General features: G+C 38.9%; 2 protein-coding genes across 2 annotated transcripts; one reads left to right on the top strand and one right to left on the bottom strand.

The window, feature by feature from the left end:
* Positions 1-945: 945 nt before the first annotated feature.
* polr1d (RNA polymerase I and III subunit D) lies at positions 946-10,953 on the bottom strand. The gene is made up of 5 exons (XM_047354636.1): positions 10,801-10,953; positions 8,854-8,951; positions 8,597-8,673; positions 5,518-5,600; positions 946-1,190 (listed from the first exon to the last, which is right to left on the bottom strand). Exons 1-5 carry the CDS (start codon positions 10,837-10,839, stop codon positions 1,143-1,145), a joined length of 345 nt encoding a protein of 114 aa, XP_047210592.1. The 5' UTR covers positions 10,840-10,953; the 3' UTR covers positions 946-1,142.
* Positions 10,954-14,437: 3,484 nt separating this feature from the next.
* sybl1 (synaptobrevin-like 1) lies at positions 14,438-19,076 on the top strand. The gene is made up of 8 exons (XM_047352603.1): positions 14,438-14,490; positions 14,835-15,019; positions 15,155-15,212; positions 15,479-15,616; positions 16,406-16,496; positions 16,965-17,032; positions 17,739-17,831; positions 18,030-19,076. Exons 2-8 carry the CDS (start codon positions 14,874-14,876, stop codon positions 18,096-18,098), a joined length of 663 nt encoding a protein of 220 aa, XP_047208559.1. The 5' UTR covers positions 14,438-14,490; positions 14,835-14,873; the 3' UTR covers positions 18,099-19,076.
* Positions 19,077-21,211: the final 2,135 nt, after the last annotated feature.

Here is a 21,211-nt window from a genome sequence, read left to right as displayed (position 1 = left end):
CATTTTAACGAGTGCTTCATCTTATCTTAAAGATTTTCAGTTCACCTGTGGTTCTTATGTTATCTAAAAGTAGAAAAGAAAGCAAAACTTTAAGTGAACATCTGAATGGAAATCCCTCTGAAGTGAATATTTATTACACATTGGAGCAGTTTATGTAAGGTGTCCTGAAACTATGATGCCAAACAAATGAACTAAACGGAAATGATTTTGAGACGGACAGATTTTCATTCAGTCCAGAAAAAAAGACATCATCTCTTCAATTCCCAAAGGATTATATTCAGATTAAACATTGAACATAAATTATTAGTGAAGCTCAATGGTGGTTGAAGACAAATTTGCCCTTAAAGACAAAGCAAGCAGTTTCCCACCATTTTAAATGTTTATACAAAGCTTAACAGGGCCAAGTGTTGGCTCTAACTCTGTTACCTGACAGACATAATGTTGATGATCTAGTCAATTCATTCTCTGACAGAAAACAAATACCTTATTTTCCTCAAATTTCAGCCATGCTTTCAAAACTAAGTCAACTCCTTGTTTTAGCAAGTACTCTTCTAACACCCATTTATTTTGTTCAGTGAACCATTTTTACATTCTGGTCCCGCATGAACATGTGATGTGATTACCCTCAACCAACTTCAAGCTTATTATTCACACTTTTCTCCCCTCATTTTCCCCTGTCCCTCCAGCTCCATATTAAGTCCCTGACACCACATTCCTCTGCTAATAAGGACATACCAGCCTTGAGTGCTTCCTTGCTTATCCGACCTGCCCTCAGAGGGACTCATGATGAGGAGATTCTGCTGTTTGACACAGTTTGCTTCAAATTTAGACATCTTTCAAAAATGCTGCTTTATGAGTTGTGAAATTAAATATCCCAGAACAAGTCCATTGCCTGAGTGAAAGACACATGCAAACAAGGGGGAAATCAAAGTTCTTGCAGGCCAGTTTTATGCTCGAAAATATTTTACTTGTTAGTCAGGCAGCACAGGAATGAAAGGCAACATTGATATATGTTTATCAAACATTATACGTCAATTACAGCAACATACAAAATAATAATAATAAAAAACTGTACAAGTATTTAAACGTGACGTTTCTAGGACCTTTGAGGAGCGAGTTCTTGTTGAATTGAGGTGTGATGTTTATTCCATAGGCTGCTCCTGCCCTTCTTTGAACTCATTAACTCTTGCCTGTAACAGAAGAAAACAAGCAGTCCCACGGTGTGCATAAACCAAAGCTTTTCTCGCCACATTGCAACCACAACTTTCAATTTGTTTTACCGGGTTTTTAATAAGGCTCAACAAAGAGGAGTGCATAAGTCTGAAGTGGAAAAATATGAAACATGGTTTTCAAAATGTATTATAAGTCCAAATCTGAGAAAATCTGTACCTCAAGTATCTTAAGCTCAGTCAGATTGGATGAAAAACCCCTTGAAGAGCAATATTCAAGTCTTGCCAAAGTTTCTCAATTGGATTTAGGTCTGGACTTTGACTGGGCCATTCTAACACATGAACAGGCTTTGATCTAATCAACGGGTCTCCAACTCCAGTCCCTGAGAGCTACTGTCCTGCAGCTTTTTAATGTATCGCTGCTCCATCACACGTAAATAAAATAACTGGGTCATTACCAGGCTTCTGCAGAACTTGATGACATGCTGAGAAGGTCATTCAGCCGTGTTAGTGGAGGAATGCATCTAAACATTGCAGGACTGTGGCTCTCAGAGACTGGACTTGGACACCCTTAACTCAGTGGTTCTCCACCCTGGTCCTCAGAGACCCACTGCCATACATGATTTAGGTGTTACACTGCTGCCACACATCTCAACTAAATAAATGAGTTATCAACAGGCTTCTGAAGCACTCAATGGTATCCTGAGGAGGTAATGCAATCATTTAAAACTATGTGTGCTGGAACATCTAAACCATGAAGGGAAGTGGACCCTGAGGATCAGGGTTGAAAGCCATTGCTCTATCTGAAAGCCCTTCCATTGTAACTCTGGATGTATGTCCACGGTTATTTTCCTGCTTGAAGGTAACCTCCAACCCAGTCTTTAGCAGCCTCTAAGAGGTTTTCTTCCAGGATTTGTAGAGCATGCCTAAGAACTGTGCTCTCAACAGATTCTCCCACAATAGCTGTAGATCTCTAAGGCTCCTCTGAAACGATCATGTGTGACTTGGCTGCTTCTCTGTTTACTGCTCTCTTTGCCTGGCCAGGATGGGTGGCCCTGTCTTGGTAGATTTGGAGTTGTGCGGTACTCCACTTCCTATAATGAATTAAAGTCCTCTGAGATCAAAGTCTGAGATATTGTTCTGTCATCTAACCCTGCATGAAAGTTCTCCACAGCTTTCCAGCTGCCCTGTCTGCTGTGTTCCTTGGTCTTCATTATGCTGTTTGATCTCTGATGTTCGAACCTCTGAGGCCAGAGCAGCTGCATTTATACTGAGATTAAAGGCGCATTGACACTGCTGGTCCAGTCCAGATAATAGATACAACTGAGAAAATTCACACCTTCAGTTGACCAGTTTTCTTTCACACAAAGATTTTTTCAGACCGGACCAAACAACATCAAGCAGTTGCAATGGATTGTTTCAGGGGCAGTATTGCTCTGATTGAGAAGAAAAATAGTATGAGGAATTTAGCCCGTCTCATCTGGGTTTCTGTTGCTACTTTGGTTTTCAAATGTAGTTGTGCGCCTGCACCTCTTCACTACTCCATGTAGCCCCACGAGACATTTTCAAACTCTACTGTCTTCGGATTCACGCTCTTACTGCGTTTTTCTTCTTCTTCCACTCAAAAGCACTACTCTTACATCAATTCTAATGGTACACTGGCAACAGCACAGTTACACTGCAAGCAACCACTCCAGGATCTGGATGAACTGTGGGAAGACCGGCACTTTTAACCGTACCAGGTTACGGTTCTCTGGTCCGTTACTGGGTCTGAGTTGGGTTCACATCAGCGTGACCTGCTCCAGAACCTGAAAGAAGGTTCCAAAGGTTTGATGTGAAAGCACTGGAAATTACACACAGGACGATTCACATCACTAATTAGGTGATTTTTAAAGATAATTGTGGCAAATTTTCTTAATGGGGTATCAGAGTAAACAGGGCTGAAGAGAAATGCACACCACAATTTTTAGATGTTTATTTGTAAAACGTTTCACAACCATTTACCTTCCAGTTCAGAATTATGCTCTCTGTGTTGGTATGTCATATAAAATTCTCATAAAATAAATAAAAATTTGTTGTTCTAACAAGAAAAATACAATGGGGAAAACGCTTTCGGAGCATTAATACTTTTAGCAAGGCCTGCAGAACTGTGCCAGCTTAGAACCTAAAGTTTGAGCCCAGTCTGGAAAGGAGGGTTCTTCTGTTGCTTCGTTTCCAAGAAACAGAAACCCCATGGCGACCAGAAAGTTGGACCCTTTCCGAGGAGCAATGTTGTTGACAACTGACTCAGAGGGATGACTGGTGATCTTCCCTAGTAGACAAACATCTAAGTGTATTCTCAGCTTTGGTAGCGAGTCGACAAAAAAAGGCGAGCCTAGGAATGACTGAGCCAGACTTTCAGACTAGAACGACATATGACTGTAAAAGAAAAAGAGCAAAGACAAATAACTGGACAGATTGGATCCAACAGCTGCTGTGAAGTTTTTAAAAGGTGAACCAGAAGCAGACGTAGCTCATAAACCAGATAGTTTGAGCTTTTATGTGCCATGAACATTCAAACAATTAGTGGCTGAGCCAAATGAACTGAAGAACACTTTGATCAAAGGGAAGCTTTATCTGCAGCCGTTTCAAATCAAATGGCAAAACTAATGCAGCAATAAAAACAACTGTAGAAGCCTTATTAGAGAGTTCATCTGTCTAAGAGCACAGACTGTGGTCCAACAGTGCCATCTAGTTATCTAATCAGCCGACAACAACAGTGTGCTAGAAGAACATCTCTCTCACCTAAAGAACGTCTCCAGGATTAAAGGACTAATGTCTCAGCAGGACCTTGAAAAACTAATTTATGCATTCATTTTTAGTAGAATTGATTACTGCAACGGTGTCTTCATAGGTCTCCCTAAAAAGTCGATCAGACAGCTGCAGTTGATCCAGAACGTTGCTGCCCGCATCCTCACTAGAACTAAGAAAGTAGAGCACATCAACCCGGTTCTAAAGTCCCTACACTGGCTCCCTGTAGCTCAGATAATAGACTTTAAAATACTTCTGTTAGTCTATAAATCACTGAATGGCTTAGCATCAAAATACATTACAGACTTGTTGTCAGTGTATCAACCACCCAGACCTCTCAGGTCTTCTGGCTCAAATCTACTCTGCATACCCAGAACCAGAACCAAACATGGAGAAGAAGCTTTTAGTTCTTATGCTCCACTAATCTGGATTTGCTTTATTTATTTAATTGCTTTAAATCAAGATTAAAAACGGATTTGTTTAGAGTGGCCTTTGGATGTGTTATCTAAACATTATTAAAGTTTTCAGTCCAATTTTCCTGTCATTTTCTTATCCATCATTCTATTCTCTTTTTTTTTACCTGTGTTTTTTGATTTTCTGTACCATTGTAATGTTTTTCCTTATGTCTAGCGCCTTGAGTGCCTTGTTGCTGAAAAGCGCTATTTAAATAAACTTGACTCGACTAGAAACGACGATGTAATTCTGCTCAATAAGCTGGAATTAGCTGAAAACATGTTTACTGCTTTCCCATCACGATTTCAACATTAGTTGCGCAATTACTTGAATTACTGCGCTACACATGCCGTCACGTGTATTTGTGTCACTTGCGAAACAAGTGAACGCAGAGTCAAAAATATGGTGAAATATTTTGAATTTTAAGTTTTCTTGCTGTGATTTTCCAGCCTTAAAAGGTCAACCTGTTTGCAATGAGGTGTGATAATATTGCATTGTTAAAAGGCATAATTTCAAACAATCTGCCTCTGAGGAGTTCTTCACGTTTTGCTTCTGGCCATCCATTCAAATCCGTGCTCAACCTGTGGATGATGTCATCGTCTACAGCAGCGGCTCCCAAACATTTCAGCCTGTGACCCCCAAAATAACAATACTGGCGACCCCTTATTGGCGATCTCCTAAAAATACATATAATTAAATCACTCTATATTTATATAGTCACTGAATAGATGTAGTTTTATAATTTAATGTTATATTTAATTATTTCACAATGTATAAAGAAATAAATGGTACAATTCAAATATTTAATAGGACATTTATTCAATTTTGTCCCTTTTGGTCATCCATACGCCTCAGGGGTCACATCACAATGATTCTGAAAATCGTCTCGCAACCCTCTGAGGGGTCCCGACCCCCACTTTGGGAACCCCTGTCCTACAGTGACAAACTGTTAGCTTCTGTAGGGACAACAATCTAACTTACTGCAAAGGCAGATAGGCCAGCAAGTGCTAAAAGGTACATACAGGATTAATCCCGTTTTTAGACATGTCAAACACAGTTTTTCCCTTTGTAAGACATCACAGCAAAAACGGGCACACAAGTGTACCTGAAAAGTGTTGAGGACATGTTGACAAACATCATGGAGATCGTTGAGGCCATTTCGCAGTGGCTCCACAGCTGGAATCCCCCCTGAAACGATCAGAGGAAAACTGATTTCCCTTCCTTCAGAAACTGACTGAACCTAACCAAAGAAATGTAGCCCTCCAGTCCTAAATGATGACCTGAGGGGTCAAAAATATTGTACCATGATTGTTTTTTACAGTAAGACTTTGATCACTATTTTATCTTAATTTCTGTTTGTAAAGCCATAGATATTAAAGAAACAGCATGCGATATTAGTGTGATTTAGTGAAAAAAGAAAATGTTCAATAAAACCAAACTGTTGTAAAAAAAAAAAACATTATAGAAGAAATATTTTATCTAGAAAGTTTTTATGCTGATTAACAGAAAACTGAAACCCAGCAACTAATATTGCATTATACTCCATTACATTATTTGTAGGTATCACATCTTCAATTGGAAGCTACACAAAAGATAAAGCATAAAAGTCAATATTTTGGTTTATCACTAGCACACCCATGGCCAATTAAAACAACCCACCAACCCAACTAAGTTATTCTATGGCAAAATATGAGCCGCATATAATTAAAAGTTCTTACAAAGCATTAAGTTCCTCAGAATTGTTGAATGTTTGAACTTCTGAGCAGAGCAAAAATTGTTCAAAAGATTTGTGGCGAAAAAACATGAATCTGTGAAGCTTTAAAGCATTTTCTGGAAGCGGACGGCGTTGTTCCTAATGATCCGAGAGGGTAGTTATTTATGTGTTGTAAAGGTGTGTTGCAAAAATTTTGATTTCAAATTTTCTTACAATAAAAGCTGCACCATGTGTGTTAATACAGCAAAAATGGCAGCTTGATCAAGAGTTTGTCTAAATGGATAAAAATGTCCATAATGATGCAAAACATAATATGCTGCAAGCCTCAAACTATAAATGAACAGTAGTGGATATTGTGCTTCCATAAACATTTGTTTCTGAACCTTAATGGAAGATCTCTGCTTTTAAAGTGCCCCATTGCCCTCCCTCTGCTCCCTCTGATAGGCCCTTTCACACGTAGAGTTAAGTATGAAAAATCAGAGACTGGACTTCCCTCCACTGACATCTGATTTTTATCCCACTACACCTACAGGGGTCATTTAAAACAAGGCCCTCCAAGAGTAATCAAACATGTAGAAATCATTAACTCAAAAATAATACCATGCAAGTTTTTTCTAATTTTGTCTAAGAAACAGGAGCCACACAGCTTATGCTGTTTTATATGAGAAGTAAATGAAACGTTGCGAATAACAAATTGAGGAAAAGGTTTGGTTGTTTTTGTTTTTATTTAAAATCATCAAACCACACCTGCTAAAACTACCAAAGGTTGAGCTAAAAAGCTTAAAGCATGCTGAAATCTGGATGAAACTTTTAGTTTTTTGAACAGATAAGAGATTTCATGCATAAAATAAACCAAATGTGGCAAATGATGAAAAAAGGTTGAGGCAGGGCAAATGATTTGACATTACCCTAATAATTTATCTAACAGAAGTAAATAGAGCAATCAAACTGATTCCCATACTAACAGAAATAACTTTCATCCATTTTCCCTTTGCTTACAGTGGGATGTAATAAAGGCAGATATAAACAAGAACCAGCCTTTAATACACAGACGTCTGAAGGCGAGAGTCTGAAAGCCAGTCGTGTTTCACTATGATGAAGCTATGATTACAGATCCTCCACGAATTCAAAAACAAGAAGTTGCTTTCCATATATTTGCAAAGTCCTTTCATGTGATGGGGCTGCTGTTTTTTTTTAATGGCAAAATGACGGACAGAATATTTTTAAAGAGATAATCCCTCCGAACCGTTTGTGTGTGAGCACATGTGTGACTCTGAGTTCAACATTTCTTGTGCAACTGAGTGAAGGCACAAGACTCTAATCGGTGTGTTTACTTTGTAACCCAAACCCAGACGGAGAATCCTCTTTCAGCTTCCCTACATGCGTGTAAAGAAACTAATCTGGAACAACTCGTTCCCCCCCTTCAACCGTCTCAAATTTTTCATGTTACAGCTACAAACATCAATATATTTTACTTGAGTTTTATGTGATGGACCAGCAAAAAGTAGTGCATCATTGTGAAGTGAAAGGAAGAGGATATATGGCTTTTAAAACTTGTATTTAGTCCCTTAGCGTTGATACTTTGTAGAACCACTTTTTGCTACCAACAAGCAGCTGCAAATTTTTTAGGGTTGATTAGGGCTGTTGTTCAGCTGAGAGTTGAATCTCCACCCTAGACTCCAGTCTTTAATCCGTCCATCATCCAAACAACTCTAACTAGTTTCCTGGTACCTGCTAAAGAAAAGCCTCCCATCAGCATGATGCTGCCACTACCATGTTTCACCATAAGGGGGGTGTGTTCAGGTTGATATGCTTAAGGTTTCCACCAAACATTGCTTTGCATGCTGGTATAAAAGTTCATATTTGGTCTCGCCTGACCACAGCACGGTCTTCTACATGTTTGTCATGGATTTCCTAATTTTACTTTTTATTAAAGTTCAGATTGGTGGAGTCCACAACTAATAGTTGTTCTGTCAACAAATTCTCCAACCTGATCGGTAATTTTTTTAAAACTGTGCATTATTTTTTTTTTCTAATTCTGTAGATGTTTTCCTTCTTGTACATTCTCTTTTTGTTTTTTATGGGGTTTTTTTTTTACCTTTGTGTACGTGCATGTTCCATTTGTCTGTCTTTTTGCTGCCGGTACACCTGAATTTCCCCAGTGAAGGACGATAAAGCATATTTCTATTTTATTTTAATCTCTGAGGCTCCTCCAGAGTTCACAAAAGCCACATGGCTGCTTTTCCAATCAATGCTCTACCAGCTTGACCTTTAGGTGGCAATGTCTTAGTGGGTTTGCAGTGTTCAACGTACTGTTTCCTTTTTTTGGATGAAGGCTTGAACAATGCTCCTTTGTGTTCAGCTAAAATCCTTTGAAGTTTGTGGTTCTAACATGGTGGTTCTAAAAGTTCAGGCGGAGTGAAAACTTTAGCTAAGCTCTGTAGATAAGATGTGGTGTGAAGAGGCTGACCTCGTGTCTGGATACGAAAGTTGATCTTGCTCTCGGAAGGATGGGTGATGGTGTAGCCACAGAACTCCACCTCCGGGCTGACAAAGGCAAACAGGGAGGTCAATATATCATGAATATCATGAGCTGACTTAATTATGCCTGCTTTGGGAGGAAGCTGTCCCTCCCTCCAGGTGTGTGGAAAAACACGAAAGGAGAAAACAGACTGAACTTCTTGCCATGAAAGCTATAGTTTAGAAAAATAAACATAAATCACTGACTTCTTCATGATCATATATCTGAGGGAGTTGCCCAGCGTATGGTCCTCATTGTGCATCACGAACGTCACACACCCGTCATCGGCCCCGTCAGCCTGGACCTGTTTACAGGAGAGCATCCGTGTGACACGTTACACAGCAACATCCACAAAGACGTAATTCGTGTCTCATACGTTTAGCTCTGAGTCCACAAATGAGAAAGTTCTGTTTTAAAGATGAACACAGCTGAAGTCAGGCGGAGGTGGGTGGATGGTGGGTACATGAATATGGCTTAGCATATACTAGCATAATACTGATACATACATGAGCGTTTCTCATTAACTTAACTGCTAGAAGTACATCACCCAAATGAAGCTGTGTTTAATGACATTATGAGGCATGTGTACACTTTAATTACACGCTGAAGATTTCATGGCATCTGGTGGCAGACACACATTAACTTAGTTGCTCAGTCTGTTTATTGTAAATGACTACAAACATCATGTTAAAAGCACATACCTCTGTATACTGGTACTTTTATGATACACCATGTTGAAGTAGCACATATTTGTCAAGGTGGCTGGCGGGGGGTACTTGGTTTCCAAACGTTTATACAAATACAAATACTTTGAAAAGTGTGTAGTTTATTTGTGTAGGTTTTCTTCCATGACAGCCCTGTATATAGCTCCATCCATCCCCCCATAAGAACATCCCCACAGCATGCCGCCATCTCCGCCATGTTTTAACAATGGGAAGGTGTGTTATATTGTGGCCAAAAAAGATTTAAATCTTATTTGACATGGCGTTTGCCAAACTGCAACCAGAATATCTTAATGGCTTTCTTTCATTAATGGCTTTCTTCATGACACTTCAGTTACTAATTTGGTGATTTCTAAAAGTAATTGGTTGCCCTGGATCCTATTTAGAGACATCAGAGTAATGAAAGCACATCTAAATGTCAGGCTTTTATTTGTAAAAAAAAAAAAAAAAAAAACAAAATGAGGGATGACGTGGTCATGGGTTATTACTCTTTACTCTGCAATGTATCAAAGATGAATGTGAATATAATGCAGAATCTGCAACACAGGCTACAAATGCAATAACCTTTAATAACAAAAGTATCAAAATGGATCCAACACACAAGACTGTAAGACCTATAAAGGAACACTGCATTATAATGAAATATTGAGAGCTGGTTAGATTACCTGCCAGTGACTTTTTTGTTGTGGTTCATAGTGAGTATACTTTCTGTACAGATATTTTCTGGAAGAATATTTGCAGATACCAGATCCCAACAACTAATTAAACTTTTATGGAAAAACGACAGCCGAACCAACAACAACACAATTATTAAGGAGTTTTTAAAGTTTAAGTTTACTAAACAAATGAAAGTTGTGCCCAATAAAACCACCATGAAAGAAACCACAACTCTTATTGATGTCATTAACAAAGCTTTAAGAGGATCTTTCTGGAGCAATAAATCCAGAACAGTAATCTACACCAATTTTGTTACCTGTGTGCACAATAAAGCCAATAAAGACTGTACATATATTACATTGTTTACATGGCTGACAAGCTAAATACTAAGAAGCTAGGGGAAATAATCTGAAAATACTCAGGAAATATTAGAAAATGCTGTCCGACAGTGAAGCACCCCCGGGTTAGCCAGCTGCCAAAAAATACACACGTTACAACACTCATCGGGTGTTAGCTAAATCTAATTTAAGACAATTCACTGCAGAAATGCCTAAGCTTGCACTAAACCAACTGCATAGTTGTTCAGGTTGAAGAGAAATGACTGTTTTGACGTTGCTAGCTGCTCCAGCTACACACGTGAGGAGAGAACAAGTGGTTTAGGTGCTAACATTGGCTCCTGCTATCCAATGATAACCTCTCCGTTCAGCTTGATGTCGAGAAGATCGTGTGGGTTAAAACACTAATAAACATGAAAGATTTTTTTCTACGTCTTACCATTTCAAGCACCGGTTTCTTTTCGCCTTCCCCGGCCATGCTTCAGGGTCTCGCTACGTCCGTCAATATGATCCCGGTGGGTTTAAAGCCCTCACCTTTGTCTGACAGGCAGGAGGAAGACGCTTTGATCCGACGTGTGTTTCTGCACCGTGCTCTCTAACCACAATATCGAACCAAAATGGAGTTACTATGAAAACTCAGGCATGGACAACATCATCATCATATCAAAAGACGTTTATTTTAAATCATAATGCTTACAACTTTGGTCAATGCGGTAGAGTTGATTTTGGGTGACATTAAGTTAATTTGCCTACTGTCAGTGGCGTGCACAGACATTTTGGGGGGCAGGTGCTCAAGTGGAAAAAAAGGGCACCTTGTGCGGCACATGGAGCTGTCGGTTGCCTTTGTAGTGTGAGATTTATTGCAGGCATAGCATGAACATAATTTATATGTATTACTAAGCACCCCCAAAACAAACTGTCCTGTGGGTTGAAGGGAAATGACCACCCAGGAAAAAAAACTCAAAACAAGAATGTATTTTACTAAATTCTTAAGATTAATAAGGCAACAAAATGATCATAGATTGATTTAAAGTTAGATTACTGATTCACAACCTGAACTTCCTGAGTCAAATTTGAAACTTACGTTATCCTTCATGTTTTCCTTTTTACACACTGAGCACAACGTGTTTGTCTTGACTATATCATTCTGTACTTTTATCACAAAATGTCTTCTGCACCAAATAACCTTATGTTGTAGCAAAGCAGGTTACACTGCCAAATTTACCAGGTTGGTCACACTGAATGAGTTATCTTCAGAAATGAGAGTAACCAGTGACCATTCTAGAGCGTAAATCAACTATACCCAGAAAATGAGTTGTAAAATCTCGTACTCGTACTCATCGTCTTCCGCTTATCCGGGACCGGGTCGCGGGGGCACCAGACTCAGCAGAGACACCCAGACGTCCCTCTCTCCAGACACCTCCTCCAGCTCCTCCAGGGGGAGCCCAAGGCGTTCCCAGGCCAGCCGAGAGACATAGTCCCTCCAGCGTGTCCTGGGCCTCCTCCCGGTGGGACGTGCCTGGAACACCTCCCGAGGAAGGCGTCCAGGAGGCATCCGGTATAGATGCCCCAGCCCACCTCAACTGGCTCCTCTCGAGGTGGAGGAGCAGCGGCTCTAATCCAAGCCCCTCCCGGATGGCCGAGCTCCTCACCCTATCTCTAAGGGAGTGCCCGCCACCCTACGGAGGAAGCTCATTTCAGCCGCTTGTATCCGGGATCTCGTTCTTTTGGTCATGACCCAAAGTTCATGGCCATAGGTGAGGGTAGGAACGTAGACCGACCAGTAAATTGAGAGCTTTGCTTTTCGGCTCAGCTCTCTCTTCACCACAACGGACCGGCACAGCGCCCCCATTACTGTGGCAGCCGCACCAATCCGTCTGTCGATCTCCCGCTCCATTCTTCCCTCACTTGTGAACAAGATCCCGAGATACTTAAACTCCTCCACTTGAGGCAGGAACTTCCCTCCAACCTGAAGAGGACAAGCCACCCTTTTCCAGTCGAGTACCTTGGCCTCGGTTGTAAAATCTTTATAGTCAAAATGAAACCAACATCAGAGAATATGATCATAAAAAGAATCCTCTATACTTCTGCATGTAGCCAGTGTGATATATGACAGAAATTATTCTTAGAGGATAAAAATGAATGAGATTACAAGTCCTGAGAACTGATAAGATGTCTGCTATTTAGAAAATAAAATATTCTGATCACATCATCATTTTTACACACACAGAAGTAGAAAATACAACTTAGCCTACATGCCCCACATTTACTGAACTTTATTAAAGGTATTTTAGTAGTATATGAATTGTAATGTTAAACAGCTCATTTGGCCGTATTTGCAATACAAAAAAAACATGAGTCAAACAGAAGTCATCATGGACCATTATAGCAAACGTAATACGTACATCTATGAGATAGATTTGAATTTATCTTTTTCTTCTAATTTAATCTAAGAGTTAAATCGTAGACATTCTCCTGGCGCCTGGTGGCGGCCATAGAAGACATAGCGGGTAAAGGTATCCGATTGATTGGCCTGTTCTGTTTAGATAAGATGGTGGCAGGTGAAATTTTAACTTTTTCATCTGAAGTTTAGGAAGCAAGTATATTCATTTTGTTTGTTTCCTGGATGGTTAGCCGGCCTGTCGGCAGGGCAGGGCTCTGTCTGACGGCGGAGGGGAGGAGAGAAGAGGTAAGCTGGACCAGAGCAGGTCCACCTCTCTGCTCTGCACGCAGCCCATCTCCGTTGAGAGACACACGAGGCGGGACATGTATGTGTGTTGGTGAATGGGGGGGGGGTTAATTTCAAAACGTGGGGCACTGCTATTATAGGCCTTTAAATTCAGAAATTTTACCTTGGGCTCCAAACTATACATGTAAAAGAAAAAAAAAAAGATTTCAGGAGGGCATTTTTTTCTCCTAAGGATAAAAGGGCAGGTGCTCTAGCACCACCTAGCGTCTGTCTGTGCACGTCCCTGCCTACTGTAATATGTTTGACAAACATTTTCCAACACCACTGTTAGGACATTGATTGGATGGTCACTAGCCAGTATAGAAGCAGCCTGCTCAGTAAGACAGGACTTTCACATATATTAAAATGTATATGTTTCACAAAAACAAAAATAGTTTTTATGATTCAGCTCATGATCTTGCTTGTCATTTCTTTTATCAGCTGAGTTAATAATATGTGCTTTAGAGTAAGTTGAATATTTTATTAATTACATATTTAGTCATTTACATTGTATTTAAATTTGTTGATTTTATATTTAGGTATTCCTTCAATGATGATTAGGGCCTACTGTAGATTTACCAGTTTTTGGGCACCTCTGGCCCTCCATAATTCTAGGGGCATTTTATGTCAAGATATTGCACACAATTATTTTGACAGGGCTGTTAGTAATTTACTACTAACGTATTTCATTAGGCCAGCTCCACCCTCTAGATGGATATTTAAGCAATCATTTTATTTTATTTTTATTTTTTTATTTGGGGTACATTGTGGTAATTGTGGCCATTGTTTTAGTCATTTAGTCTTTTATCTTTTTTTATCAAATCAACAATGTATATTGTCGTGAGCAGTTTAGTCTATCATTTCCACTCATGCTCATTTTAATTGATGAGTTGATGACCTAAAAGTTAAAAAGAGACCATTTACAATACTATCAAAAACACGTGACAATTGACACGAGCTTCACTTGAGACGTTCACTGACTACTTAAAAATGTGGCAAATGTTGCAACAATTTTTTCGAGTTCTTTGTTTTTTTAAACGCCCCATTTCATAATGCGGGAAATTTAGAGACGCAGTCTGTAAGTAGCCTGAAATGTTTCTCAGAGGGCAAAATTGACCCGTGCTTTCTGGCCTGACGATTAAACTACGTCACACGTAGCCGAAAAAAATGTAGTTTAGACAGTGAACATACAGCGTTAACTGTTAATGACAAAAGGGGATGTGGAAACTACATTACCCAGATTATACCACACCTGTGTTTCCGGTGTTGCTAATTTGCAAGCAGAAATCACTAGAAAGGGATTAGCTAGCGTGCTAGCAATAGAATCACTTTCAGATGTAGACAAAACATCTCAGATGTTTGAGCAAAACGAGGAACGTTAAGCGTCATTGATACATAGAGGTAAAAAGTATATCTGATAGTTGTCTTAGTTCTGTTTGTGTAGAGAATGGCATTTTGTTAAACCACTCATTTCCACCCAACGCCACTGTATATGTTGCTAAACAACAACAAAGCTCGTTGTTTCCCAGCTTTTGGTTTTCCTTCTCGACATTATCTGGGTTACACAAAAGAGGCAGTGGTAATAAGCTTAAAGGCTAATATTACTTGTATTGTTGTGCTCCTGGACAGCACATTCTGGCATTTACTTTTCTGTTCATTTTTTTTTTTAAAGAGTCTTCTCGCTCTTTCTAGCTCATTTTGTTTGTCTTCATCCCTGGACAACTGAGTGCTGTTTCCTTTTATAGATAACAGATTATAGACCTAACAAACCCCCAGCTGTTGCCATGGCGATTCTTTTTGCTGTGGTGGCTCGTGGAACCACTATCCTGGCGAAGCATGCCTGGTGCGGCGGGAATTTCCTGGAAGTCACGGAGCAGATTTTGGCCAAAATACCTTCAGAGAATAACAAACTCACCTATAGCCACAGCAGGTAATCACACCTGCTGCGTGTTACAACCAGAGCTAAATCTGGTGCTGTGTACATGCCGTTGGATTTGAAATGTGCTGTGTGCCATTAGCATTAGAACTGCAGGAGTCAAGACTGACCCCTTTTCTTTTTCTCTAGCTATCTCTTTCATTACATCTGCCATGACAGAATCATCTACCTGTGCATCACAGATGACGTGAGTGTATGCTTGCTTTAGTCATATATTTAATGTTAAAAATAATAAATTTAATCCAGTTGGGCTCTGGGGTTGTGGGTTATTTTTTATTTATTAAGAAAGGATGTTTTCATTAAACCATGCCTTAGTGATACAAGTTTTTATAGCTGTTTAAATAATGCAAGGAATCAGTCATAGCATCCTTAGACATGTATGTCATAGTACTGGATTAAGTAACACAATCTTTAAGTAAGTGTTTTTTCATGTTTACGTCTTGCATGTGCCAGGACTTTGAAAGATCACGTGCATTCAGCTTCCTCAGTGAAGTCAAGAAGCGCTTCCAGACTACATACGGGTCTCGAGCGCAGACTGCTCTTCCTTATGCCATGAACAGTGAATTCTCCTCTACACTTGCAGCCCAGATGGTAAGTACCCAAAAATCATAGGCAGAAGAAAAAGTCTCATGAGGGCTGTTTATTAGCCTACCACAACAGCAATAAGGTCCTGGTTTGGGCGCTGGTCAGAGCCTTTCTGTGTGGAGTTTGCATGTTTTTAATGTGAATCTATGGATTTTCTCCTGGTTCTCTGGCTTTGTATCTTTAAATTGCCCTTACTCTACATTATGCCCACCATGGACACCCCAACTGGTCTGCAGCTATTCATTTCCACTCATTTAAGATAGCCTTTTCTCCATCCCGTGCTTCAATAGGCCTTCAGGTGCCCCCTGTTGCCAGTTGACCACCGTTCCTTCTTTAGACTACTTTTGATGGATACTGACCTTAGACTGGGAACAGCCTGCTGCTTCAGAGGTGCTTTGACCCAGTCGTTTAGCCATTTCTGCTTTGTCAAATCCTTACAAACATTGTCACTAATTGACCCGTGAGAGACATGGCACCAGAACCCACCACAGCAACACTGCAGGGATTAAATAGGGATAGAAAATGTATTGAGTTGAAATGAAATCAGCACATCTTCAGATATTCTTAATATTTAAAAGTTTTTGAGACATAAAGACTTTGATATCATGAAATTGCTAAAATATCCTTTTTGGATACACTATTTGGCCCCTTTAGTATATTAGTGTGCTATATGAAAAGTGTTCATCTGCACTAAGTTCAAAAGATTTTCTGTGCCATATAGTTAACATTTACTGTTGCTTGTAATTAAGATCAGTACTTTTTGAGATTGACTTTCTCGTCTATCTTTTTTTGCAGAAACACCACTCAGACCCACGGGGCTCGGATCGTGTGACTGAGACTCAGATGCAAGTTGATGACCTAAAGGGTATTATGGTCCGCGACATAGGTAAGCGGCTTTTTAGGCTTACAGCAAAACTTATATTTAATAGTAGTAGGAGTAATTTTTAAGAAGCTTTAGAAGTGGAAAACGTCCAGTTTTGGAATGAGTATAAGCTAATGTGACTGGTTTATGTGGCTGAGAGTAAAGAGCAAAAAACACAAATGGTTAAACCCTACAGCTTTGTTTTATTAGGAAATCAGATGTCATGGAAACTTTCTTAGAGCTAATTTTATGTTGGTACTATTATCTTTGTCCCTAAACCTTATTAAATCATCATAGTTCTAGCAGTGCAGCTCCACCTGATCTTCTACCAAGGCAGTGCTGGGATTTGTCCTTCCTGCTCAAATTACAGTAAATGTTCTGAGCCAACATTATAATACATGAAATTAGAGGGTAACAGGCTCAGAAGTTTGATAGATTTTCCCAGCCTCATATTGTTTTTATTTAGCCTTTCTGTCTCTGTTCTTTTTACAGACTTGGTAGCTCAGAGAGGAGAGAAGCTGGAGTTGCTGATAGACAAGACAGAAAATCTGGTTGATTCAGTGAGTTTTAAAATTTAGTGGTTAACCTCTGGTTGCCCGGCACCTTTTCTGAGACATAATATTGAGTAGTAAAGATTGTATACAGTGCCTTGCAAAAGTTTTAATACCCATTGCACTTATACAGACTTTGTCACGTTACAACCACAAACCTCAGTGCATTTCATTGGGATTTCATGTGATAGACCAACACAAAATGCTGTGGGAAAAGCATTCACACCATCATTGTTTACACTGGGGTTTTGCATCTAGGCCAAAAAGTTAAATTTTGATCTCATCTGACCAGAGTATCTTCTTTGACATGCTGTGTCCTCTTCTGTGGGCTTAAAGCAGACTACTTCTTTTTGCTTTCTTTCAGCAATGATTTTCTCACTGCCATGTTTCCTAAAGGTCACATTTGTGGAGAGCAGGAGGGATAGTGATGTTTTAGAGCGGCTGCAGTTGGACATTACTACATTTGTTGTCAAATGATAATTTTGAATACTGGACTTCTGTGGGAAATTGCTTACACTGGATTTTATTTAGGGGTATCAGATCAGGATGGATAGGGGTGCGCACCACTTCTCAGATTTTTATTTGTAAAAGATTTTGACAACAATATATCCTTTCCGTCCACTTCAAGGGGTAGACATACTTTATGCAATGCATAGCCTTTTTTTTTTTTCTCAAGTTGTGTGATTCATTGTCTTTTTCTTTGCTGCTCCACCAGTCGGTCACGTTTAAAACCACGAGTCGTAACCTTGCACGGGCCATGTGTATGAAGAACCTCAAACTGACGCTCGTTGTTGTGCTGGTGTCTCTGGTAAGTGTAGACAATCACGATTATTGGAGACATAGTCTTCTTTAGAAGCTGACCTTTTTAAGCAGAAATGTACCTTTATAGGATAGATTTTTCTAAAGGCTCTTGGTTTGGAAAGGAATTTGTCTTGTATAAGCGTTTCACAGAGCTGCTTAGTTGTGATAAATCTAACAGTCGGTGAACTCTCTGTGCTCTCTTCAGGTGGTCCTTTACATCATCGTGTCTGCTGCCTGTGGAGGACTCAGCTGGCAGACATGTGTCAGGAAGTAAGACGGGTGTAGGGAGGAAGAGGGAGACCGAGGAAGGGCAGGGGATTCGCCTGTTTAACTCCAAATGCTAATGGACAAACAGACATGCAGCGCTCTTTTCTATAGGCTCCTTACGTTAACATCGCTGGAAGACACATACATTGTCTCCTCCTTCCCACTTTTTCACCCTCACTTTAAAAAATCTGCACATTTATTTGCCTTTCGGACCAGGAGTCCCAACTTTATACCCACATTTATAAGCAGCCGCCACGTGGCCTACATCCGATGTGGAAGAATAAATCTCGTCCTATTGTCCGTCTGGTACATTCATCCCGTCTCAAGCACTCGTTGGCCTGACGTATCAGGTTGTGATCCTGTCTTTCACCTGTCTGTGTAAATAATCCATTCAGACCGATGAACCACAAAGATAGCAAAGTGTAACATGTTGTTCTGCTTTGTTTTCGATGCCAGAAGAAACATACGGTACCTGCAAGCATCAGTAGCACCCATCTTTTGCTTCAGGTCCATCAGGACTTCCACAGTTAAGAATTTGAGCATCTATTGAACACCTCAAAGAAATAGTTTGGAATTAACCAATGCAGTATACGTATTTTCTACATAATCACATAGCGTAATACTAACATCTAAAATGTATATTATAAAATAGCAGATATGATGAAAAGAATGAACATTGTACATTAGATTAATATTATTGATAGTTAATGGCTATTTTAAAGCATTTGTTAATAATGAAAGGATTTTACCTCCTCCTGGCTGTGAACCCGATTGAAAGCTTTCCTCGTACCTTTTCCTTTCAATGAGATGTTAAATGTGCCCCTCATTTTCTGGTTAACACAGTGCACTTTTGATAATGTACATAGACCTTTGTTTTCTGGCATCATATGGCTTTTGATTTTGTTGTTATTTAATTACTGTACAACCAGATTTAAATGAATAAAATCTAATGGCTTCAAAGACCTCTGCACAAGGAGCACACAAAGGATGTAACGGCATGTTATTTTAGTTCTTCTAAGGAAAGTGAGAATCACACCTTAGTTACCGTGGCAGTATTCATTTTGATGGTTAGAAGACTAAAAGGAAATATTTACAAAAGTATATGTTGGAAGGGAAATATTGTCATTTTAATGAAATGCTGTGATCTCAGAGAGAAACCTGAAATGTTTTTTCTTTAAAATTACCCAAAATTCTTTCATAACACGAATTAATTGTCAACTTCATGAATCGACAAAAGGTTCACTTTATTCAATGGTTATTTCATATATTTCAATGAAGTCATGAAACATTTATTTGCAATCCAATAAGCTAAACAATACAACATTTTTATCATTATAGCTGGATTACTTCAGGGTAAAGAAGTAGAACAAACATATTAAGAAAAACATCTATATGTTATATATAGATATATTTTTTATTTAATTATGAATTTTTGTCCAGCATTAATACATTTTTTAGAATATCAATTAGATCTTTTCCTTTCAAACCTATGAAAATATAAATTATCTTATAAAAACTAATCTATTTCTTACATGTATCAAAAAACAAAGTATTGCAAGAAATTAAAGGTACTATTTTGACAAAATAAAAACACTTGTGTAGCCCAAGGATTGTGCTCTGAATTTCAATATTTCATTTTAAGATTCATACAGTTTAATCATTTTTAACATGTGACATCAAATATTTTTAATAGCATAGTCTATAAATTTTTCAAGTTCCTAATAAACTACTACTGACCTCTTTTCGATAGAAAATTTAAATCCTGTGATTTAATTAAGCCAAATATTTAGGCTCATTTAAATCTGGCAAGCCTAAAATAATTTCAACAGCATTTTTTCTCCATCATATATCTATAAACAAAATTTCAGCAGCTTAGTTTTTGTAAAACTAACAAAGGAAAAGTATTTTATTAACTAATATTCCTAACTTAAAATTAACTTTCTTCTTGCATTATGTGGTTTTTTTCCCCCCACACTCAGAAAGTAAAATGTGATAGAAAAACATGCACAAGTAACGGATAACTGCAATCTTGAGAGAATGGTGAAGGAGAGCCTATTCAGGAGTTTGGGAGAGATTTACCCCAATGAATCAGTTCTTCAAAAGCCACAACACACACACACACACATTCAGGTCATGAGGTTCAACTGTCATGTTAATCTAGGACATCTAGGGTGTTTTTTCCTGGGTTAAGAAGAACTAAACTGCTGCTCAGTCCTCTTTTCAGATGAAAGTAAATTGTGCATCTTATTTTTAAATAAAATCCTTGAGTCTGGAGGAACAGTGGAGTTCTGAAGATCTTACAGAGCTCTGTACAACCCATCATCCTTTAATGGAAAGAATATGTCACCACTAACCTACTAGAAAATGACCGTCCAGCTAACCAAACGGGCCAGGGAAGGGCAGAATGAATTAGAGAAGCAGTCAAGAGGACTATGGTAAATATGGAGGAGCTGCCAAGATCTGTAGCTCAGGTGGAAGAATCTATTAACTTTTAGTTATGCACTCAACAAACTTAGTCCCCTCTGTTGCAAGAAAGAAGAAGAAAAAACAGAGAAGTCTTGTTTGCAATAGAAGCAGGGTTGGGGCCAAAGCATACCTTTTCCTTCCACTTAACTATTAATACACTCTGGGAGCACTCAGCTTCTTTCACAATGAACCTTTGTGGTTTATCCTTCTTGTTATGTCAGTGACCATGCTGGACAACTGTCAGCAGTTTTGCTTAACTGTTGTGGTCATAATGAGGTCAACACAACAACTTGTTCATAAAAATCGTTTAGTTTTATTGTTCTTATGTAATATTCAAATTTTCTAAGTTATTTTTTTCATTAGCTGTAAGTGATACGCTACATGAATAAACTCTTATGCCATATATCCCCCTATGTGTAATGGCTCTATATATTGTCTGTTTCACTTTTTAAATTCTAATGTTTTAAGAAACATCTGTTAAGAGTTTTTTTTAAATCAAAGTTAATGATCTATTTCGCCAGTCAGTGAAATAGCAGTTAAATAAATAAACTTGTTTTATATCAGGGACAGTCCCTGGATTATATACAACTAATACCCGCATTTAATCAATCGTATTTACAAACCTGCTAGTGTAAAGCTATCGTGTTTGGTAGG

The sequence above is a fragment of the Girardinichthys multiradiatus genome, chromosome 23 (genome assembly GCF_021462225.1).
Source record: "Girardinichthys multiradiatus isolate DD_20200921_A chromosome 23, DD_fGirMul_XY1, whole genome shotgun sequence".
In the NCBI taxonomy this organism is placed as follows: Eukaryota; Metazoa; Chordata; class Actinopteri; order Cyprinodontiformes; family Goodeidae; genus Girardinichthys; species Girardinichthys multiradiatus.
Note: the sequence above shows the minus strand (reverse complement) of the source record. Positions and strands in the feature narration are given on the sequence as shown.